At 43.4% G+C, this 24,968-nt stretch overlaps 1 protein-coding gene across 3 annotated transcripts in view; it reads left to right on the forward strand.

Moving 5' to 3' along the window:
- DOCK2 (dedicator of cytokinesis 2) overlaps positions 1–24,968 on the forward strand; it is a 457,833-nt gene that overhangs the window by 74,534 nt on the left and 358,331 nt on the right. For all 3 annotated transcript variants that reach the window (XM_025270818.3, XM_025270819.3, XM_006075524.4), the window contains exons 15-22: positions 203–301; positions 1,978–2,050; positions 2,171–2,274; positions 4,228–4,411; positions 4,583–4,680; positions 8,683–8,772; positions 9,900–10,000; positions 10,796–10,930. In XM_025270818.3, the coding sequence (XP_025126603.2) occupies positions 203–301; positions 1,978–2,050; positions 2,171–2,274; positions 4,228–4,411; positions 4,583–4,680; positions 8,683–8,772; positions 9,900–10,000; positions 10,796–10,930 (884 nt within the window). The remainder of the gene's footprint in view (positions 1–202; positions 302–1,977; positions 2,051–2,170; positions 2,275–4,227; positions 4,412–4,582; positions 4,681–8,682; positions 8,773–9,899; positions 10,001–10,795; positions 10,931–24,968) is intronic.

The following is a 24,968-nucleotide window of genomic DNA, read 5'->3' on the forward strand; positions in this document are numbered from 1 at the left end:
TCTGCAGTAAAGCAGCTGTCACTCCTAGGGCCAGGCACATTCATGGCTAAATCCGTAATGTAGAAGGATATCTGGCAGAAGGCTTAAAGAAGGAAGGTTATCTCAGGCCCTACGGCCAGCCTTGGCCTTGGCCCAAAACTGCCCAAGCATAGAAAATGACAATTCTATAGTGTTTTCTCTCTTTTCATTTCTCTTGGGTCAGAATGCAATTTGTGTGGGAGCTGGGGACAAGCCTATGAACGAGTACCGGTCCGTTGTATACTATCAAGTTAAACAGCCACGGTGGATGGAAACAGTCAAGGTAATAATAATAATAATAACAACGATGATAATAATAGCAAACATGAATCTAAGAAACCTCCCTAAGGCCTGAAACAACACCCCATTCTGTGTCTGGTGCTGTGTCAGGCACTGGAAAAAGTGGCCCAGTGCGTGAGGGCCTTAGTTCTCTTGCCCACCCTTCACTGGTCAGGACCTGGTTGCCTTGGAATTGTCAGATGGTCTCATAGACTGCACCAGCCATCAAGCTGTGTCCTTCTATTCATCAGTGAGGAGTGATGGAGCTTGGGAGCAAATGTGAAGCTATAAAAAGCTATTTAATGCCTGGAAGATCCCCTCTTGAGAGGGTACCTCAGATGGAAATGGCATTAGCCACAAATATTTGCATTACCAGATTGTCAGGCTATAGCAGAAGGGAACAGTTTGTGTTAGAAGTAGAGTATGGAATTAATTTAGTGAACACTGAAGCTTGATCACAGCTTCCGATATCTCTGTCTTGTGATTAATAGCAGTTTTTACTCACCCTGCTCTCTGAACCCAAACTGAAGCACGGTCCGGCTCCCCTTGTGGAGGGAGCTGTTCAAGACTCAGTGGTTCTTGCCTTGTTGCCGGCATTCCCGTGTTCCCAGTGGGTCTCCCTGCACTCATTCTCTTCAAATGACCTACCCATCTCTGGGGTCAGAGACCTATTAGACCAGGCTGCTTTCTCTCTGTGCTCTCTTGCGCCCCAGTTACATCTCTTTGTGAGCCCTCATCATGTCGTGATAATTCTGTATTGCCCCGTGTGGGCTGCAGGCTCTTTGGATGCAAGCACGCTATCTAATGTCAGCCTGGCCAGTGCCTCACATAATGGTAATGATGATTGAACATGCAGTGAAAGAATTCCCAGGTGACCCTCAGTTCTTTTGCTCTGAGATGCATAAGCAAGTGATTTTTGGGGATACTCAAATTTCATCTCTGGAGCAGTGCCCACCGAAAACCTGAGTGGGTTTCCCATAGGTTGCTAAGCCTGAAATGCACCATATAGAGATTGCTGTGGAGCTTTGAGAGGTGGGGTAGTCCAGACCCAGGCCAAAAGCACCTCCATCAAGGATACAGCAAAGACCACTCACTAGACAGTGAGACTGGGTGACCGAGGGGTGATGCTCTTGGCTCAGTGTCCTTGGAGGAATAAGCATCTGAACATGTGTCTAGCCAAAGATGGGAATGAGCCCTAGGATGTCTCAAATATGATCAGATTCAAACATTTTTATTCATTTACATAAATGACAGTCTTCCAGCAAGCCCCCTAATGAGCATTGTTAATTTGCTAAGCCCTGCTGCAATTGCCTGAGCTCCTGGAGTGTGTAAGGAAATGTGCATCGTGCAGTTTGCAGTGCATCAAATCCTGCGCTAAAGTTATGTGACTTTTATATCAATTTGGGGAAATTCATTTTCCTCACTATAATTTACGGATCCCTTTTCATTGGCTGGGAATGCAATTTGCCAAATGGATTACATTTGGTACTTTATTTTCTCTTCATTGCTAGTTCTTATGTAATTTATTTACAGTTCATCAGGCTTGATGAATGGGTGATATATCAGCACACAGCACTCTCAGCTAAATGGTCAGGCTGCCTTTTTTGGGGGGAGGGCAGGGTGCAGTGGGGAGGGCCATTTAACTAATCGTCTCCTGAGCTCTGGTTTCTGCCTGCTGAGGTGGCCGTCCCTATTGAAGACATGCAGAGGATCCACCTGCGATTCATGTTTCGACATCGGTCATCCCTGGAATGTGAGTACTAAATGGCATCTCTGCGGCCCTAAAAGGAGTGGGGTGGGATCACTCCTTTTGGTAGTGGGTGAGTGGCCCAGGTATCATTTTCTTTCCTAACCTCAAAAATGCCATTTTTAGCTAAAGACAAAGGAGAAAAGAACTTTGCCATGTCCTATGTGAAGCTGATGAAGGAAGATGGGACCACTCTGCACGATGGATGCCACGACTTGGTTGTCCTAAAGGTACCATGTCTCTGTGCTGCGCTCAGCTGTGTTCGACTCTTTGTGACCCCATGAACTGTAGCCCGCCAGGTTCCTCTGTCCATGGGGTTTTTCAGGCAAGAATATTGGAGTGGGTCGCCATTTCCTCTTCCAGGGGATACTCCCCACCCAGGGACCAAACCAGTGTCTCCTGCATCTCCTGTATCACAGCAGATTCTTTACTTGCTGAGCCATCAGGGAAGCCCGTGAGCTGAGATTAACTCTGCAGCGAGGAGCATGTAGGAAGTGAGGGGAATATGGCAGGATTGCTTGGTAAATGAGAGAAAGGACCCCCAGTGACACGCCTCAGGGCTCTGCAGCTGTGAGACCTGGTAGAGTCTGGACTCCTCTGGGCCTACATGTCCTCATCTGCGAGCCCTCAGTGAGTGAATGTGAGAATCACAAGAGTTATTCCACATAAACGTGACAGTGAGGGACGCATGGGACTCAGTAAGTGGGAGGCTGTCACACACAGAGTGGGCTTCGATTCTGTGAGACGCCTGTGGGATGTGCAGAAGACCAGCAAGAAATGTTTGAGAGACTCACCACTATAGTGAACAGAAAAACACATTAGCATTTAGGGTTCTGAGCCTGCTGTTGATTAACCTGGAGTCATCTCATGTGTCCTCCTGAGACATGTTTTCTTTTTCACACGGTGATGGTCGTATTTATGGCCATAAGATGACCCATGCAGAAGGGCCGTGTAGAAGAGTGTGGCTGTCAGCTGTGTTCTTCCTGCATTGTGAGACTTGCACTGTTCTCGAGAAGTGGGGGGTGTCTTCCTGATCGTACATGCTTCCCCACAACCCCACTCATGACAGTGGCATGCCTCTGCTGGCACCTGGCTGTAGGAAGGGAGGCAAAGGCTGTGGCTGTGGAACAGGCAAGGCTAAGTGGTCAGCACAAAGATCACACTCTTGCCCTTGACCTTCTCAGCCTTGGAGGCTGGGGTTGCCCTTTTTCTCTGGTCTGGACAGCGAAGACAGCCTCATCAAATCTTCATCACACGATACCCTTCTCTGAGTCTCTGTGACTTTTCCAGAATACTCCTTTTTTTCTTCTGTACATCCTCTGTTTTCTCATTTATGATGCGTCCAGGTAGTTCTTGGCTTAAAAGCCATTCTTCCTCAATAGATTTACAGTCCCATTTGCAGTCAGTTTTCAATTTAGTCACTTTCCTTAGGCCTCGGTCTCCTCCTCTGTAAGCTGGAGATGGTGACAGTAATGCTGCTGCGATGCTTAAGGGATGTTCACCGAAGCATCACGAGCACTTTGTGCAGCCTCCAGCGCGGACTCAGGGCTCAGTACCCGTCACCTGCTGCAGTGCCTGTCTCTGGTCATTCACGTCAGCAAGCCGAGGGACTGATGTGTCTGTCATTGCACGAAGTGTTCTGTACGCATTATGCCACCTAGTCCACTCAGACTTTCTAGAATTTGCTATGAAGCATAGGCAATATGCTTCATAATCAGTTTAATCAAGAGAAAAATGAGACACAGAGAGACAGAGGAATATATTCACAATAGCACAGGCTTGTGAACAGGGTCTAAATCCCTTCACTTTCAGAATCCAGTGCCTTTCCCTCTTTAATCTGATTCCTTATCCCGCTGGTGGGCTTGTTTGTGTTAAGATCTTATGAAAGTTAGAATGAACTAAAATATGCTATTTGGGAATCTTCAATTCCCTCTGTGCCATTAATGAAGTCTATAGAGCCTTCAAATATGGGAATGTTCAACCCCTTTCCCGTTAATGTAACCTTGGCATCTCATCTGCTTTGTGGAAAAATAGTCCTACCTTGCCAGCTGACATGCATCGCTCCTCTGATAACGTTCTCTCTGTTTCTGACTCCCTGCCTACATTGTGTAACCCGGCCTTGCAAACTCTGTAGCACTGGGTGTGTACCTTCGGCTGGAAAGTAACTAGGGTGTTGTTTCCAGGGAGACAGCAAGAAAATGGAGGATGCCAGCTCTTACCTGACTCTTCCTTCTTACCGACACCACGTGGAGAACAAGGGGGCCACCTTGAGTCGAAGCTCCAGCAGTGTTGGGGGGCTGTCTGTCAGCTCCCGGGATGTCTTCTGCATCTCTACGCTAGTGTGCTCCACAAAGCTCACCCAGAATGGTACTGGAACCATTTAGAGCTCTGCGTGTGTGTGTGTGTGTGTGTGTGTGTGTGTGTGTGTGTATGTATGTGTTTGTGTGTATGTGTATGTGTAGGCAGGCCCGGGGAGGTCCTGATGTGGACAGTTTAGGCCAGTAAATAGTAATTCTGCTTGTCTGGACTCTATTTTAGTGGGCCTGCTCGGTTTGCTTAAGTGGCGTATGAAACCACAACTGTTACAGGAGAATTTAGAAAAATTGAAGATTGTTGATGGAGAAGAAGTGGTAAAGGTAAGTGGGACGTCATTTTGCCTGTTTTCATCCACCAGGGACAGACCTTTAAGTCATGAGTGGCTTCGGGGAAGAGATAAAGTGTTCAGGGAGACAGGACAGATTTTCTTCTGACAATGGGAGACAGTGTCCCAAATTCTCATTAGAAGCCTTTATTGATAAAGCTGGGGGATGATGTGGTTCAGTGACGCTGAATGCTGAGCAGGAGAAAAGCATGGCTGTCCTCAGTCGCTGGAAATAGATCAACATTGGTATAGATCCCAGCTCGAACACTAGCCAACTTCATGTGGTAGTATTACCAATATGACGCATTTGGCAGAGTTGTAATGAGCTTTCAAGATGAAAAATATTTAAAAATTACTCAGCAAATCTCTTACACATAATGTACAATAATTGAACTAAAGCATATGAAACATACAAGGTTAAACAAGGAGTAAATATTTACTTTTGTTGTTATAAGTTGCTATAGTAGTGTAATCTCTCAGTATTATCTACATGTTGCTATTAGAAATAAAAAGTCTTCTTGTTTCCACTTCTTTGAGAATGTTATGTGTTAAACATGAGAAAAAGGAAGACATCAATGCTCACATTTTAAGTGAAACAAGCAGAAAACAATGCAGATGTCAGATGTTTTATTGTGTCCACATGGTGGTGGAGAATATAGTGTCTGAAGTATAAATCTAATTAAAGCAACCCTCTTTCCAGCATTATGAGTTGGGAAAAGTGTTTCCTGGTGATCTTGTTTCTGTCAGGAACTCAGTACAGCTGGAAACTCCGAGACTTTATGTAGTAGCTCTGTGTTTTGACTGTAGGAAATATTGACACATGTCCTAGGGGGAAGGTAGCTATCAAGTTTCAGTTAATTGCCCATAGAAGGAGAAGCAAGGGTCGAATTTCAAGATCAATGCTTTAATTGTACACCATTGACCCACCTACCCAGTTCAGCAGTGGCAGAGATTCTCCTCCAGACATTCTTTTACAAGGTCTGTCACCTTTCAGATCAGATCAGATCAGTCGCTCAGTCGTGTCCGACTCTTTGCAACCCCATGAATCGCAGCACCCCAGGCCTCCCTGTCCCTCACCAACTCCCGGAGTTCACTCAGACTCACGTCCATCGAGTCAGTGATGCCAGCCAGCCATCTCATCCTCTGTCGTCCCCTTCTCCTCCTGCCCACAATCCCTCCCAGCATCAGAGCCTTTTCCAGTGAGTCAACTCTTCGCAAAGTACTGGAGTTTCAGCTTTAGCATCATTCCTTCCAAAGAAATCCCAGGGCTGATCTCCTTCAGAATGGACTGGTTGGATCTCCTTGCAGTCCAAGGGACTCTCAAGAGTCTTCTCCAACACCACAGTTCAAAAGCATCAATTCTTCGGCGCTCAGCCTTCTTCACAGTCCAACTCTCACATCCATACATGACCACTGGAAAAACCATAGCCTTGACTAGACGAACCTTTGTTGGCAAAGTAATGTCTTTGCTTTTGAATATGCTATCTAGGTTGGTCATAACTTTCCTTCCAAGGAGTAAGCGTCTTTTAATTTCATGGCTGCAGTCACCATCTGTAGTGATTTTGGAGCCCAGAAAAATAAAGTCTGCCACTGTTTCCACTGTTTCCCCATCTATTTCCCATGAAGTGGTGGGACCGGATGCCATGATCTTCATTTTCTGAATGTTGAGCTTTAAGCCAACTTTTTCACTCTCCACTTCACTTTCATCAAGAGGCTTTTGAGTTCCTCTTCACTTTCTGCCATAAGGGTGGTGTCATCTGCATATCTGAGGTTATTGATATTTCTCCCGGCAATCTTGATTCCAGCTTGTGTTTCTTCCAGTCCAGCGTTTCTCATGATGTACTCTGCATATAAGTTAAATAAACAGGGTGACAATATACAGCCTTGACGAACTCCTTTTCCTATTTGGAACCAGTCTGTTGTTCCATGTCCAGTTCTAACTGTTGCTTCCTGACCTGCATACAAATTTCTCAAGAGGCAGATCAGGTGGTCTGGTATTCCCATCTCTTTCAGAATTTTCCACAGTTTATTGTGATCCACAGTCAAAGGCTTTGGCATAGTCAATAAAGCAGAAATAGATGTTTTTCTGGAACTCGCTTGCTTTTTCTGTGATCCAGCGGATGTTGGCAATTTGATCTCTGGTTCCTCTGCCTTTTCTAAAACCAGCTTTAACATCAGGAAGTTCATGGTTCACATATTGCTGAAGCCTTTAGGCAGCTGGAAAAGTCATCTCAAAGGGTATTCTATTGTCTTCCTTTGCATTCTATTTTTCTTTTTATCAAAAAATTGTTATTGACATATACTCTACATATCTTAAGACAACAGAGCACTTATCTTAAAAGTACAGTTCAGTGTGTTTCTACACATGTACATAACTGCAGAGGAACCAGAGATCAAATTGCCACTATCTGCTGGATCATGGAAAAGCAAGAGTATTCCAGAAAAACTACTTCTACTATTTCTGCTTCATTGACTACGCTAAAACCTTTGACTGTGTGGATCACAACAAACTGTGGAAAATTCAAACTATGGAAAAGAGATGGGAATATCAGACCATCTTGCCTGCCTCCTGAGAAACCTGTATGCAGGTCAAGAAGAACAGTTGAAACTGGACATGGAAGAGTAGACTGGTTCAAAATCGGGAAAGGAGCACGTCAAGGCTGTACATTGTCACCCTGCTTATTTAACTTATATATAGAGTACATCATGCGAAATGTCTGGCTGGATGAAGCACAAGCTGGAATCAACATTGCCAGGAGAAATATCAATAACCTCAGATATGCAGATGACACCACCCTTATGGCAGAAAGTGAAGAAGAAGCAAAGAGCCTCTTGATGAAAGTGAAAGAGGAGAGTGAAAAAGCTGGATTTAAACTCAACATTCAAAAAACAAAGATCATAGCATCTGGTCCCATCATTTCATGGCAAATAGATGGGGAAACAGTGGAAACAGTGACAGACTTTATTTTTTGGGACTCCAAAATCACTGCAGATGGTGACTGTAGCCATGAAATTAAAAGATGCTTGCTCCTTGGAAGAAAAGTTATGACCAACCTAGACAGCATATTAAAAAGCAGAGACATTACTTTGCCAACAAAGGTCCATCTAGTCAAAGCTATGGTTTTTCCAGTGGTCATGTATGGATGTGAGAGTTGGACTATAAAGAAAGCTGAGCACCAAAGAATTGATGCTTTTGAACTGTGGTGTTGGGACTCTTGAGAGTGCCTTGGACTGCAAGGAGATCCAACCACTCAATCCTAAAGGGAATCAATCCTGACTGTTCATTAGAAGGACTGATGCTGAAGCTGAAGCTACAATACTTTCGCCATGTGATGTGAAGAATTGAATCATTAGAAAACATTCTGATGCTGGGAAAGATTGAAAGCAGGAGGAGAAGGGGACGACAGGATGAGATGGTTGGATGTCATCACTGACTCAATTGCCATGAGTTTGAACAAGCTCTGGGTAATGGTGAAGGACAGGGAAGCCTGGCGTGCTGCAGTCCACAGGGTCGCAATGTATCCAACACGACTGAGCGACTGAATAGCAACAACAACACAACTGTGTACCCACCACCTAGATCAACATACAGTCCATTTGTATCACTGCAGTAGATTCTCCCTTACCCCTTCTTAGTCGGTAACCCATTCAAGGGTAACCAGTAAGCTACCAAGCTTACCACCATCATCACAGATGGGTTTTTGCCTGTTACTGAATTTCATAAAAATAGAGTGATAATAAACATACATTTTGTGTCTTGACTTACCTTACTCTGTACAATGCTCACAAGAGTTATAGTCATCTTTCTACATAGAAGTAGTTTGCTCACTTTTATTGGTGAAGATGGACAACTGGCTTGCTCCAGTTTCTGGCTCTTGTGAGGAACGCACCTCCTGAACATGGCACATGGTGTGTGCCTTCATTCTTTCGGGTAAACACAGAGAGGTGGGACTTCTGTGTCACCTGAATCTTATGAGACCTCTGTTATCTTGCCCAGTTTCTCCAGGACACTCTGGATGCACTCTTCAACATCATGATGGAGCATTCTCAAAGTAATGAGTATGACATCCTCGTCTTTGATGCTTTGGTAAGAGAGAGCAGCCAGTGTTTTGTGACGTTAGGTGCTAACATAGTGTCTCACTGTGAGAACATGGAGAACTTAAGGCCCACGTGGACTTTTCCATGAATTTTTTTGGAAGCATTGTAACATTCAAAGGAGTTCCTGTTGCCCTTGTTAGTTTTGAGTTGATTTGAAAGCATGGGCAGAAAGATTAAAATAGGAGTGTTCAAATGTTGATGGTGGTTTGGCCCTGGTTGAAAGTACATGAAGCTGAATATCATGAATATTCACTTGGGCTGTCCATGAATTCTGGGAGAGAATTCTTGGTCAGGTTGTAAAGCACCCCAAATGTTTCCTAACTCTTTTACTTTCTTCCTCCTCATTGTCTCCAATTTAGCAGTCAGTACACTCCTCTACCTATCTAGACCATCTTTCAGTAGGTGGTACACCATTCAGATCTGTCTTCTTCCCGTCTTTTGAACTGCTCTGTGCCTCCTCTTGGGCTTCCCTGGTGGCTCAGAGGTTAAAGCATCTGTCTGCAATGTGGGAGACCTGGGTTCAATCCCTGGGTCAGGAAGATCTTGCTGTCCCAGCTCACATCTTTTCAGTGTCATATCAAAATAAACATAAGAAACATCCACATTAAGATGTCAGTGACCAACAAAGTATGAATGTGTCAACCCTTTGTGTCAGTGGCATTTACACTTTTAAAGGACTAACTTGGAGACAACAGTGACTTAGCCCATTGCTTCCCGAGAGGGCTTCCTATAAAGCTAGCCTGAAGGAGAAATGTTTCCTGAAGAACTCTCACTTGAGAACTCAGGGGAGTGCTGAACCTTGCCCAGCTCTCTTGGAGATTCACAGTGCACAGAAGCATGTAGAAGGCTCTGATAAGTCCTGCAATAAAGAAAGTAGTCTAAGGTTGATAACTTGAGATTTCTCAAACTTGACTGGCTGTGAAACCCTTTTATCTTATGAAACCCTTCATGAAACCCTTTATAGAAGAGATGTTACCATAATGTAAAGGACTAAAGATACGTTAGTGAACTAATTCCTGGGCAAAAGAATTTGATAGGGATTTAGTTGTACTGTGTAACTATGACTTCCTGTCCTGGGTCTGCCCCCAAACACTGACTCCTTGCCTCTTTCTGAAGATCTACATAATAGGTCTCATTGCTGACCGGAAGTTCCAGCATTTCAACACTGTCCTGGAGGCTTACATCCAACAGCATTTCAGTGCTACCCTAGCTTACAAGTAAGTAACTGCGAACCCTCTGCTTGTCCTGCCAGGGTGCGAGGGCACAAGAAGCTTGAGTAGTTTCTTTTTGTCACCACACTGTGTGAGTTCTATATTTTCTGACAAAACCCCATCTGGCCTGTGTTCTTTGGATTAAATAAAAATACGCAAACTCATAGGTTAGTATGAATATTTTATGGTGACAGAAGTACATGGCAGTGTTTGCTCATTCATTCATTCAGTTAGTCAGCTATCATTTATTGAACAACTATTTGTGATAGTCAAGGCTGGAGAAAAGAAGGTGTATATGACAAGTGGCTCAGTATTGTTTATGTACAGAGGGCTGAGGGCTAGAGGTCAGAGATGATGCTGGAAAAGGTGAAGGAGCCTGGAAAAGCAGGCCACGTAGTTCGAAGTCTACCTTGCTGGTAATAAAGAAACAAAATTCCCAAACAAAGGAGCTCCATGATATTAAAAGAACATTTTCTGTGGGAAGAAAAAACTGAAAAGAACATCATGACCACCACCATCCGCACTCACAACTTCACTGTGGCTGGTTTTCCAGTGAAAAGATTTTTTTTCTATTGGTTTTTTTCTTTGCTGGCTTTTTGTGGGCAGGAAATACTTATTCATTCCCTGTATTAAATGTATATTTTTAAGCAGAGTTATTTTTATGATGTAAATAAGTGAGTGAGCTTGGCTGTACTACCATCTTTAACCTTTGATTGAATGCCTTGTAATTTACTAAGCAAACTAATTACCATGCTGTGGGTTGAAAAGAGATGTATTTTGAAAATATAATCCCTTATTCAGGAAATTGATGACGGTGCTGAAGACTTACTTGGACACCTCCAGCAGAGGAGAGCAATGTGAACCAATCCTAAGAACACTGAAAGCTTTGGAATATGTATTCAAGTTCATTGTTCGGTCGAGGACATTATTTTCACAGTGAGTACTTGTTCTGTAAGATTGATTGATTAGCTCTGCAATTCCTCTGGGACACAACAGTATTTGTGCCATTGGAGAAACTCTTTCACAAAATTACAGCCAGCCATTGATTAAAAACAACTTAAAAATCCAACTTAGAGATTTATGAATAGGTGATAATTGTTCCAAGTTCATTTGGAGAGGGAAAAAAAAAAAGAAATCATGTGTTGAAGAGTTATGTTTCCTCCAGTGAATATGATTTGTGATTTGAGGCTCTTCTGCATTTCACCTAACATTCTTCATTTGATCTGAGATATGATGAAAGCTTTCCAGGAATCTATATTCCATGGGGATAGGGAAGCAGAACTCAGAAAATCTGACATTTATTTGGCTCTAGAAGGATGTGCATGAAGATGAGCTGTTATTTGCAGTTGACCTGCCTATCTGTGAAATCCTAGTGGCCAAAAAGGGAGCTGACATGTTAGAGCACCTAAGAGATTTGATATGTGATGGTCACTACCACAGAGGTTAACTGCATTTTTAAAAGACTTTAGAGATGGAGTCAATCCAATGCAACCTGAAAAATAACAATTTATGTTCATACTAGCTACAAGGTGAAGTTAGGCAGGGGATTGGTTGTGTGTATGACCGAGTTGGCTGTGTGTTACGGGAAATAAGAAGTAGCATACGGTAAACGTACTGTCTGGATTCTTACCAAGCTGACTCAGGGGGAAACAGAATTTTGTTTTATTTAGCACTATTGAAAAATCTCAGAGTAGTTGGCCGTAGGTATGGCTGGATCCAGATGCTTGGTGCCACTCAGCGAGTCTCTGTCTCTCTAGATCTTGGCTCTGCTTCTTTTGTTGGTCGCCTTTTGAGGCAAGTTGTCCAATGTGGAAGCTACCAGAACCTCAGATTCATATTCTACTAGCTTAAGCAATTCTAGGTTCCCTGTTGTTATACCAAAATCCTATGCCAAGAACTATCTGATCATGTGCTAAGATGTTAAATAGTGTGACCACGGGAATGAATATGTAGATTGTGCACTTATGGTCTCATGTCCACCTCTGGAGCCATGGGTCATGTCAACAACTTACGGTATGAACTTGTTTACTTGGAGGACCGTGTCCCCCCCAAGTAGAAGTCGGTAACTCATCATTTTGACCAAGACTCTGGATGAGTTATGGAAGATTCATACTCAAAGTCTACTGAAATGGGTAATCATTTGAGATTCTCCTTTTTAGAATTCTTTGATATTTCAGTTGATGAATAGAAAGAGATGAGTGTTTTAAACCATGTCACAAAGCGTATGTCATTTAGGCTATTTTAAAATTGAAGGATCTGTTTCAATTCCTCTATTTTGTCAGATAGTCAAGGTGAAGATCGCGTATTGAAGTCTAAGGGGTATTCTTCCAAATTCAAGAGATACTTGTCAATTGTTTAAAAAACAGCAGGGGACAATTGTGAGTCTTGGAAGTGGTCAAGGATTCAAATATTATAATTCCAGATTAGGCCATGATATCTTATCCCATCTCCACATGAGAACTTTAGATCTAACAAGAACGTTTTTTCCGTGTGTCATATCTTATGCCTTCTGATTTCTGTCTCTTCTATCCATCCCTCCCTCCCTCCCTCCCTCTCTCCCTCCCTCCCTCCTTCCTTATCTTACCTCTCTTAGTCTTCGTCTGTTTCTTCCAGTGGAACACAGGGCATTTGTACATTTGCTTTCTTCCTTTCTACCTGAAGGTCTCTCATCTTGCAAAGGCCCCAGATCTTCATTCAGTACAAATTCAGTGCTATTGGAACTCTAAGTGATTTTTGGCTTCTTAAGAAGAGGGATAATCTGTTATTCTCTGCTGTACTCCCAGCATAGAATATATAGAACATAATTGATACTCAAAAAATGTCTGTTGGATGAAGTGCATTTTGGGGACTAGAAGATGTCTCTAAGGTGACCCAGACATAATCTTGAATCTTCTCTCATAAACAGAAATGTAGGCTGACCAGCAAGGAGTATCTAGGACCTCATGCTGAGGTAAGGTAGGTCTTGCTCATTCTAGACTCTTTCATGATGAATTCTCTTCAGCAGAGCCTCAAGGACATTAGGAAGTAATGGTGGTATTTTTGCAAACTAAGAGGACATTTCTGAATGGTAGATAGCTCTTTCAGTGCTTTGAGATTTCTAAGCCAGCTGGTAGGAAATCGTTAATATAATTATTGCTTTCAGAGCTTATTGTGTTTCTGTTTCCTGTTATTCCTTTGTCTTCTTTCCTCATGTGCACAGTTACAGCTGATCCATTAGTTGTTCCTTACCATCTTTTCTTTGTGCATACTGCACACGAGCATTTACAGGGGCTAGGGATTTTCCTGTATCAATATGCAGGATGCAGTTGGGTGAGAGAGGAAGAAAACTTGTTGAGAAGGACTGGGATTTTTAAAAGGACTGTTCATTTCTAGCACATCAGTTCAGTTCAGTTGCTCAGTCGTGTCTGACTCTTTGTGACCCCATGGACTGCAGCACGCCAGGCTTTCCTGTCCATCACCAACTCCTGGAGCTTGCTCAAACTCATGTCCATCAAGTCAGTGATGCCATCCAACCATCTCATCCTCTCTTATACCCTTTTCCTCCTCCTTTAGTCTTTTCCATCATCAGGATCTTGTCCAATGAGTCAGCTCTTCGCATCAGGTGGCCAAAGTGTTGGAGCTTCACCTTCAGTATCAGCCAAAGAAAATGATTTTCCTGTCCCCTCTTTTTATGTCACTAGCTCCTGAGTCAAAGTCTGGGTGGGTGTCTCTGGCACATACCTGTACCGTAGTTACAGCGGAGCAGGTTTGAGCTTCTCTAAGAGGGGAAAAATGTGGAGAATTCTAAATTGTAGGAAACGTGTCAAAAAATGCTGAGTGGCCAAAAACGTGACCAATATCCACTGGGCTTTTCTTGAATGACTGAGCCCCTTAGAGGTATAGTGCATAGTGAGGAATACTCAGACGGAGCTGAAGTGATTCTGTTCTGGGTGTTGAGATTCTCCACAAAACCCCTTGCAGTGACTTTTATCCTGAAGCTCAGACAGCCAGCTGAGCAGATCCCCAGGGTTTCTGAGTCTGTAGAATTAGAGCCTGCAGTAGCCTGTGCTTCCCTCATCCACATGATGGACATTCCCGTAAGAGCACCCCTTCCTGTGGCCAGGCACATGAAACAGACCGCAGAATTCCTATACACCTGACTTCTCAAATGAGAGAGGATCAAGAGCCCAGGTCTGCAATAGCATGGCTTCCACGTGTCTGTGCCGCTTATAAAGCCTAGCCCTGCTGTAGGCCGGAGCACAGGGGTTGCTGTGGGCTGTGGTTATACCCACTCTGTCCTGGGCAGTGTCAGCTCAGTGATGGGCAGTGCTTCCTCTGCACACTTCCATCCCCATAAGCACCTGCCTTAGTGAGTGACCCAGGCCCTCTGAGCTACAGTTTCCTCATTTGTAAATGAGGATAAACCAGCTTTATCCTAGTGTTTTGATGGTGAAATGAGATTATATGCACAAAGTTTCTATGTAGTATATGATATTTATTCCACAAGCAAAATAAATCTGTTAGCTGTTATGTTTTCACCTAGTAGAGACAGAAAGGGTTTTTGTTTCAAACACTCAAATTTAAAGTAGAAAGTGAAGTTTTGTGTCTCGATTCACGCTCAGAGTTTGGTTTACTGTTCATGCTGTGCGACATGCTTCTTGCTCTGTAATTTTTAGGAAGAGGGACACCTTTACCAGGCGTCAGTGCTGTTTGAGGCCCTCAGTGGAGGGAGTATTTACAGCCATGAACTCATCCAGGTCTCTTGCTGGCCCCGTGCACGGCCCCCACTGTGTCTGCAGTTCCCACTTGCCTTGTGTGTGTGGTCAGGCCCTTTGGCCCGAGCAGCTATGTGCCCAGCTCTCTCTGTTCCTTGCCTGCTCTACTAGTCTTTTCTTTTGCATCGTGTCTTCTGCCATCATTACAGACCTGCTTAGTTCTTGCTTCCTTCTCCTCTTCCTCCTTTTAGCCCTCTCCAGAGGGCTGGTCTGCTGTCACATGCTCCTCCTTCACCACGCTCATCCACACCCTTGGCTGGGGAGGCGGTCAGCTCTGGGCTTAAAGGCACCATCTCTGGAGCTAGGCTGCTTGGGTTTGAATTCTGCATTTGAATCCTACCACTACCGATTACTAAGGTTTATGACTTTGGACAGATTACTTAATCTGCCCGAAGCTCAGTTTCCTTGTGTATAAAACAGGCATGTATTGAACAAGCAACAAGCCTTTCAGGGTGGTTGTGCAAACGGATGAACTAATGGGCATCTGGGAGCTGGACAGTGCTTGTTGCATAGCAAGTACCCCCAGCTCTGATTCCCTGCTTGGTGCACGTCACCCATTACTTCCATCAGCCTTCACACACGTGCTCATCTCCTGACCTCATCTCCTCTCTCACTCCGTGCTGGCCTCGCAGGCCCCTCTGCTGTGCCTCAGCCTCCCACTGCAGGGCGTTCGCACCCTTCCAAGACACCCACTTGCTCACCCCCTGACCTCTCTTACAGCTCCCCTGTGTATGATGGCACCCACTGCCCCTGGCACTCTTGATTGCCCTCCTGTTCACTCTGCTTTTTGTCAGTTTTCCTCCTTGTGGAACCGATCACATGTTAGAAGTTATGACATCCTAGCCCTCTCCCTGCTAGAGCGTCAGCTCCATGAGTCTGATTATTTTGTTCTAAGCACTATTTTGTTCTCAAGCACTGAGAACAGCACCCAGCACATAGTAGGTATGTTCAGTTGCTCAGTCATGTCCGGCTCTTGGTGACCCCAGGGACTGTAGCTTGCCAGGCTCCTCTGTCCATGGGATTCTCCAGGCAAGAATACTGGAGTGGGTTGCCATGCTCTCTTCCAGGGGATCTTCCTGATTCAGGGATCAAACCCATGTCTCTTGTGCCGCCTGCATTGGCAGGTGGGTTCTTTACCATTAGTGCCACCTGGGAAGCCCCACATAAGAGGTACTGCTTCAGTAAGAAATGGTGCAGCACATCTATCCCCCTTTCACAAATGAGGAAGCTGAGGCTCAATTCAAGCTCAAAGGTCACACAGCCAAGAATCAGTAGGGCAAGTTTCACATTCCACCTCATCTGAATAAGCATATTCAAGAACTGGAACTGGACCATGCAAGTGTGAGTGGGGCTGGCCAGGAGGAGCTGTCCTGAGAGGGAGCAGCTCTGGCTGGAAGGGTCAGCTGCTGTTAGCTGCTGGGGCTGCGGAGAGGCGCAAGGCTGTGTGGGTATAAGTGCTATCATCCACCCCTAAGCACAGTAGGGCTTCAGTGAAGACAGTGATGACTTGGAGCAGGAGTTTTCAGGAAGGTTATCCCCCCCAGCATGGTGAAGCTGCCCCTGCTACCCTGGCTTTGTCTGCATGATCTCCTAAGAATGAAGAAAAGCTGTCGTGGGGCCGGCCCAGCTGAGCTCACATACTTTGGAAACAAGTCAGGGATAGAGGAGTGCACTGAGCATCCTCATGGGAGCAGCAGGGTCTCCAGGGGTCTCCCTGCTCCCCAGCCCTCCCCATCCTGGGAAGGCTGGCTAGGCTGGCTGTGGCAGGCACCGTGCTGTTCGTCTGCACTGGGGATGCTGCTCCACTAACACAGGCTGGGAGGAGCACAGCTCTCACCTCGAGCAGACGCCCGCCAGCCTGGCTGTGTGGCGTCCTTGCCCTTCCTCTAATTGCCTGCAGCAGCAGATGACTCCATGCTCCCTGATGCCCGCTTTTGCCTGTTTATTTTGCATCTTGCTTTATTCTTCCTGTCCTGGCCTCCCCCACCCCTCCCCCGCCTCCACCTCATCTTTCCACCAGTTCAGTTTCTTCTTATGTAAATATTATGTACTAGCCTATCCTCCAGGCCATGAATATGTTAGGCAGCAAGGCTATGCGCATAAAGCTCAGGCATGCCCAGTGTAGCCTGCAGCCAGAGAGAATACATAAGCCTCTGCTTTGTTAAACACATGTGAATTTAACTCGAAGGTACCTGCCACTGTGATTTGCTTTCATTGTTCACATATGAATAAATATTAAAATGTAATCATCTGTTTATGCTGAGGATGGGTCGGCATGCTGGTCATATTGCTATTCCTGTTTCTCTTGCATGTAATTTGTTTGCATATTAATGCCATTTTTTCCTGTGTGAGCCTTGGTTTTCAGCTTTGAATATAATTTCACTTTTTGACGACAGTAATGGCTCAGTAAACTTCACAATTGCAGTTAATGGAATTATTTTATGATGACATTAGCTTGGCATCAGATCAGAACGGAGAAAACTGTCATCAAACAGATATCATCAAGCGGTTACTTTTCTTTAATTTATTATCTATCTAATGAGTTTCTACAGGGCAAAGGGGAGGTAACAGCCTGTTTCTTACAAACATATGTGAAAGCACTTTGAAAATCATTAAGTAAATTCTCCTTATTATAACATGAAATTCCACGTATACATGCTTTTCAGTCGTGTCCGACTCTGTGTGACCCCATAGTCGGCACCCCACCAGGCTCCCCCATCCCTGGGATTCTCCAGGCAAGAACACTGGAGTGGGTTGCCATTTCCTTCTCCAATTTAAAACCGCTTTCTTTCTCCTTTGTATATGGAGATATTGATAAACTCTTATTGAGCACCTATTATGTGCTAAGGACTTTGTTAAGTGTGGGGAATTCTTAAATTAATGTCAGACTTCCTCATATAGTGGCAGTTTAGTGGGCGAGACAGACATGCATGCCAGCAGTCAAATGCCAGCATGCCTGGAATAAGCAATGAGATATGATTCAGCAGAAGCTTGCAAATGGCTCCTGGGGGCAGACAGGTTTGAATGACAGACTCCGCCTCAGGAGGATCTGTCTTTCTTCTCAGGGGAAGTGATCTTTTAAACTAGACATTGAAAGGTATTCATGAATTCTGCCCATGGAAGAAAGGAGAATCAAAAATTTCAAGTAGAAGGAACAACGTATGACATAGAACTTAGTCTGAGGACCCTTGATAAAGCATCTCCTTTGTGTATGGCCCTGTATCATTCTTCACTGTACCTCACTGAATACTCACGACAGTCCTGCACAGTATCAGTATTATTATATTCATTTTATAGTCATTTTACAGAAAGGGAAATTGAGGCCCAGAGAGGCACAGAAAGTGACTCTAGGTCACGCAGTTAGATGCTGGCAGGGAGGGATCTGACATCAAAGTCTCAGTTCTTTATTTTATCCTGTGCCCACCAATGAACAGCACTTTCGTGGAATCATGGCTAGTGGGTGAAGCTGCGGTGGTGGAGGAGCGAGGTTGTGTTTGAAGTAAGGAGTTGAAGCTAGATCGTGAAACACCTTGAAGGTTAGACCAAGGAGTCTGATGCCACCCTCTGCTCTTGGGGGTATTGGCATAGATGCTGCTCTCCTCAGTCACAGCGCAGGGTGCTACCCCGGGGAGGGTACAGACTCATCCCCTGGGATCAGATGAAAATATTAAAGTTTCTTAATTTTGTCCTAAGATGAAGAAGTTAAACTTTATAACATTTGACTTAGAATAGTAGGTGGATATAATTTATATATAAACAGGCATGTAAATCATACTTAAACATTTTTTCTCATAGGAACAGTTTTGGAAACTGCTGTTTATGGCAGTGGGGAGCCATCACAATTCTAAAGCAGGGGGTTAACATGATTAGATTAATGTTTTAGAAAGATTAGTACAGAAGTAAGGTTAGTACAAGGGCTTCCCTGGTGGCTCAGGCAGTAAAGAATCTGCCTGCAATGTGGGAGACCTGCGTTCAATCCCTGGCTTAGGAAGATCCCCTGGAGGAGGGCATGGCAACACACTCCAGTATTCTTGCCTGGAGAATCCCAATGGACAGAGAAGCCTGGCGGGCTACAGTTCACGGGGTTGCAAAGAGTCAGACACGACTGAACGACTAAGCACAACACAGCACAAGGTTAGTACATGGGCAATGGAGGAGGGGAGGCAGGCGCTCAATAATGAAGCTACTATAATAACCCAGGTGAGAAGACTTGAGCCGAGACAGTCACAGCGAGGCTGGAGAAGAAGGGAAGCAGGAAGGTCAGGGTTTACAGATGGCAGGATTGAACTAATTGAACGTGTGAGTGAGATTGATGGAGGGGGACCGTCAGCTGATCTGCCACTGCACTGTGGTCCGTTTTATCAGGTTTTGCTCATCAGCATGATGAGTGAAGGGAGGAGGAGGTTTGGGGGAGAAGATGATGTGTTTGGGACATGTGAAACTGGTAGTATTTACTGGCATGGGCAGATGGAAATGCACAGCAGGCTGTTAGATACAGATTTGGAGTTCAGGGGAGTGGAGAATGGAGATACGGTTTTGGTAGAAATTGATCTCCTTTGGTAGAAAGGCATTTGAAGCTGTAGCACAAGGTGAGCAATGCTATAAAACTCAGAATGGAATGCAGGAGATTAGCATATTGGAAGGATGATGAGGGGAGAGTCCTGGGGAAGGAGGATGAGGAAGCGAAACAGGAAGAATTGGCATTACAGGGAGGAGCCAGGAAAGGGAACATTTCCAGGAGGGCGTGTCAGTAGTATCAACCATTACTCTGAGGTCCTGGGAACTGAAAACTGATCAGGAGCAAGGTATTTCGCATTTAGGAGATCTTTGGTGAATCAGCCAAACCTCTCCCAGAGTTTAGCCTCTTTCCTAATATCCAGCCAGGAGGCCACTGTGGGCAGAGGGATCAGGCTTTGACTGATTTCCAGGCATCTGCATGTGAAATCACTTACCCTGTGGGTTGCTCTTTGCCAGGGTATACTCCTGGACTGCCTTTTCCCCACCATCCCTCAGAGGCTGAGCCAATTGCTTCCTATTTGTTTCCAATCTCACACTCTGGTTACAGCATAGCGTAAAATGCTGGTCCTATTTGCTTCCATTGTCCCTTGAAATGGTTTAATTTTGCAGAACAAGATGTTATCTATAGTTAAGGGAAAAAGCCATGAGGACACAGCATATTCATTCTTTCAGGTTGAAGCGGTAAAAGATTTCCTTTTTCTGTTAACTCCACGTTAGAAGTCTAGGAGTTAGCTTGCTGACAGAATCTTTGCCTTTGCACAAAAATAATTGTTTCTGTCAAATGCTAAGGTTGACAGTTCCTCAGAGAATGACTTGGGTGGTAGATCGATTTACTGATAAATATGTAGGTTTGTGAAATGTGCTTGCAAATCCCTTGGACCTAAATATGAACATGCAGTATAAGAAAGGGTCTAGTTTGCCAGAGGGGTGAAATTCACCAGGCTCACCTAATTGTTGGGGATGCTGATCTGAGTCAAAGGACTCAATGTACTCTATGATCTCTTTCAAATCCACTTAAGGCAGGCATCACCCCAAGTACAAGTATTGTTTCCTTAATAGGAAGTGCTGAATAATAGTAAGATTGTATGGAAAAACTGGAACAAAATTTCAGCCAACCCAGTACGTTACTCAGTTGTTTCTTATTGTGTCTTTGGGATGGATGGGAAGCTAAAAAGGACTTAGTTATGGGGTACATAAGATCACTTTCCTTCACATCTCCAAACTAGTTCCTCTGTGTCTCAGATCTACTCGCCTAACACAGCCAGGTGCAAAGACATTCATTCAATTCAGTTCTATTTTTCATTCATTCAGTAAACATTTTTGAGTCTTACTACTTGGAAGTTCTATGCTAGGATACTGTGGTAAACAAGACAGATGTAGCCCTGCCCCCATGCTTCCCTTGTATAATACCATGGGAGATAAAAAATAAATAAAAAAATAAACATCAAGTCACTGCAAACCATGATAAATGCTGGTAAGGGAATTAAATAAGTAGTTGAGATAGGTGGTCCAGCAGTGCAGTAAATGATTCCAATAACTGCTTGTATATTGTGGGCCAATGGCCTAAGCTCTGTGACTTAGTTTCCTCATCTAAAATTGGGATTACCTCCCAGTGCTATTGTGAGGATTCTGATGAAGTGACATTTACACTGAGATGTGAAGGATGAGGATAGTCCAGCCACACAGGGATGGAAGGAAGAGTCCTTAAGGGAGGGAGAGTCTGAGCAAGTGAGCTTGGATGAGAAAGCATTTCAAAGAGTTGTCCTTTTTTTTCCAGAAAGTTAGAGAAGACTTGGACTTCCAGGTGATGTGGTAAAGAATCTGCCTGCCAGTGCAGGAGATGCAGGAGACATGGGTTTGATCCCTGGGTGGGGTAGGTCCTCTGGAGTAGGAAATGGCAAGCCACTCCAATATTCTCGCCTGGAAAACTTCATGGACAGAGGTGCCTGGCAGGCTGCAGTCCACATGAGAGCAAAATGTCAGACACAATTGAATATTCTCATGGGCACAGACAGGCAAGACTAGTGTGGCCGAAGCATTGGGAGTACAGGGGAGATTAGGAGAAAGATGAATCTGAAGGGAGAGGCAGAGCCTACCTCGCGAAGTTCATTCTAAGTGTCTTCCGAAGCCCTCAAAAGGCGTTTAACTGAAGGTGCTTGCGTGGGGTAGCGAGCTCACACTGGAGGGAGAGTGCCCTGCCGTTGCACTTGTGTCCTGTGCCTCGTGAGTGGGTTGGGGGCAGCTGCCTGGTCTAATGCTGAGGGGGGCACTGAGCCTGAGTGTAGAGCTAGCTGTAGAGGGAGCTGCGACTGTCCAGTGCCAGCTGAGATGGGCAGCTCCGTGGAAAGTGACAGAATTGCTAATCCCTGAGTTAATTACACAACCCAGGATAGGCGTAAAGGACTCTGAGTACCAGCAGAGTGCTTATAGTTCTACAAAGCATTTGTGTCTTAGATTATAGTAATTCCATATTTAAAATTGAAACACGTGTGTTTCATAAACCCCCACAACGCTTTTTGGTTACCTCCTGCAAGATTCAAAGACATAGACTACCCATATTTGATTGGGTGAGGGAACACACAGCCTATACGACCTCACTTTGAGGAATCCCTTCAGATTTGTTTGTTTCCGTATATCATCTCTGCTGAGCGTGATTGTTCTACAATCACAACATTTACTATTTTTTTAATGCCATATATGTTTTAGCAACCATGAATTATTGGTTGGAGTTTTGGACAAGTTTTTAAAAATATATGGTCACCGCTCAATGATCTGTTAATATAAGGGTCTAGAGAGCCGTATTACCTTAGGCTGCAGATAGTGTCAGCCACTTGATTTGAGCATCGGATGCTGATATGCATTCTTGTCTACAGGTGAAATTGTCCTCAGAAGAACATTTTTCCAAATCACAGTTTGCTAAGCTAAATAGTATCATTAATTGTTATTTCCTGATTTCCTACCAGATGGGCATTCTGGAGGGAGGGCAGAACTGCCAGTCTTGGGTACCTTAGGGGTGATAAAATGAAGAGCCTGTCCACAATCAAATGTATTTTGTGAACAAGCCGTAGATGGTAACATTCTTTTTTTTTTTTTTAATTTTATTTTATTTTTAAACTTACATAATTGTATTAGTTTTGCCAAATATCAAAATGAATCCGCCACAGGTAGACATGTGTTCCTAAGTCAACAGTTCAGAATATCCCAGGTAGCATGAGCCACAGCCTTTTATATTGCTAACCTCTCTCTCTTCCTTTCTCCCCTTGATGTTTATAGCATAGAACTCTTTTGTATCACTTATATTTCTCAGACCCTTTGGAGGTCCTCAGTGCTCATTTTGGCCCGGTCTTCCTTTAACTCAACTCCCTCTCCCTCAGTGACTGAATTCAAACCTATTTCTTCAGCTATAGAGTCTGTGCAGATCACACAGAAATCCAGCTTGACCTCCTCACCAAGTTCCAGATCTGTGTATCTGATAGTTTACTTGATATATTTTGTATTTCAAAGGCAACCGAAGTCAGCATAGCCAGAACCTATCTCATGACGTCCCTTCTCACTGACCAGTAGCTCAGCATGTTGTTTGAGGTGGACAAATGGGATTTTTTGACAGTTCTTGTTTTGTGGGCCTTCTCCCCCATATAATCTACAATCAAATCCCAAACTTTTCCCCTCTTAAATGTCTCTCAAATTCATCCACATCTTTCCATCTTCACTACCAACTTCCTGTTTACAGCTCTCACCACCTCACGCCTGGATCACCGTGTTAGCGCACCCCAGGGATCCTGCTGCTTCCATCCGTGCCCTCGTAGAGTCTGATTGCTGTTGAGCCCTTTGAATTTGCTAAGTGGACAATTATAGTATCTGTAAATATAGAAAGCTTTGTTTCTCTCTTTCTAATTCTTTTTCTCCTTATCTTACTGCCTTAGCTAGGATTCTAGACCAATGTTGAATAAAAATGGTGATCTATATTATGTATTGGATTTAAAAAATAGATGCCTTTAATCAGTGTAAGGTAGTACCTATTAATAACTTGACAATAATGTTCATCAATCTTACATTTTTATTGTGACTGCTGATGTTTTGAACTTATTTGTATCATTTTAGATGTGCTTCTTCCCCAACACTCTGATTTTTCTGTCCTTTTCTTTCTTTCTTTTGAATTGTCTTCAATTTTCTCACTTGCTTTTCCCTTTTAATAGTTTGAAAGTTATACATTTTATATGTAATTCTACTAGTGGCTAGTTAGATATTCTATCATACATATTTAACTTAATAAAAATCTGAAGTTGATATCTTCACAGTCCTTCTGAATAACAAAGGATTTTAAAAGACACTGCCACTTCCTTCTTAAATATTATGCTAGAATTGTGTGATACTTCAGTTTTGCCTTTTTTTCTGGTAATTCCACAGATTAGACATTATTATTGTCTTAAGCAGTCAGTATTTATTCATACGATTGAATGAAAGTCCATCAACACTACTATACTTTAACGGAAAAGTAGTTAAGGTGGCAGACTTCACGCTGTGTTTCTTATCACAGTGGAGATAACTTATCACTTCTCCTGTCATCTTTGATCTTCCATATGTTTTTCTTCTCCTTCAGGTAAATCTTTTATATTAATCAGAAGAAAGTTTATTGGTAGAGTCTCTGACTTTATTCTGAAACTGGGGAGGAAGTTTCCCTGGACGTAGACCTCTAGTTCTCTTTTCCACTGTGATTGCTCTAAGGGTTCCCTCTCAGTCTTGCTGTTGTTCCTTTATAGGCATTTGTTGCTTTTCTCTCCAGTGGCTTTTAAGATCATCTCTTTTTCATTGATATTCTGTATTTCTCAGTGTTATACTTTGGAATGAGTTTGTTTATGCAACTAGAAATTAGTTTTCTTGGATCTGGAGTTTGGTATTTTTAATACCAATTTTAAAGCATTTCTCATTCATCATTCTTTTCAAGTTTTGTATTTTCCCCATATATCCTATTATCTCTCTGAAGTATCAGCTAATGTATGTTAGACTTCTTATTCTCCATGTCTCATAAACTCTCATATTTTCTATCTTTTTGGTTTTAGGGATTCATCGTGGTTAATTTCTTTGAACTTATTTTCCAGCCCACCAGTTTTACTCTTTAACAACATCTAATATACTGTTTGATTCATTGAATGAAATTTTTTATTTTAATCATTATATTATTTATTTTCAGAAATTCCATAGGATTCTTATTCAAATATAATTTTTAAAGTTTTGTTTCTTGATCATATTTCAAGCATTCTTTCTATATTTTGAACATATTAAATATGAGAGTTGATATTCTTTGTTGGATAATTCCAATAGGGAGAGTGTTTGTGAGGCTAATTCTGCTGTTTGTGTTTTGGGTGACCATGATTCCTTGTGCATTTTATTGTCATTATTATTTTTTTAAGATTTTTTTTAATGAAAACCATTTAAAAAGTCTTTATTGAATTTGTTGCAATATTGCTTGTGTTTTCTTTCTTTATCTTTTTTCCTGATTTTATTTATTTATTCTTTAAATTGAAGGATCATTGCTTTACCGAATTGTGTTGTTTTCTGCCAAATATCAAAATGAATCAGCCATAGGTACATATATGTCCCCTCCCTCTTGACCCTCCCTCCCATCTCCCTCCCCATCCCACTCCTGTAGGTTGTTACAGAGCTCCTGTTTGAGTTCCCTGAGTCACACAGTAAATTCCCAT

The sequence above is a fragment of the Bubalus bubalis genome, chromosome 19 (assembly GCF_019923935.1).
Source record: "Bubalus bubalis isolate 160015118507 breed Murrah chromosome 19, NDDB_SH_1, whole genome shotgun sequence".
Classification (NCBI taxonomy): Eukaryota; Metazoa; Chordata; class Mammalia; order Artiodactyla; family Bovidae; genus Bubalus; species Bubalus bubalis.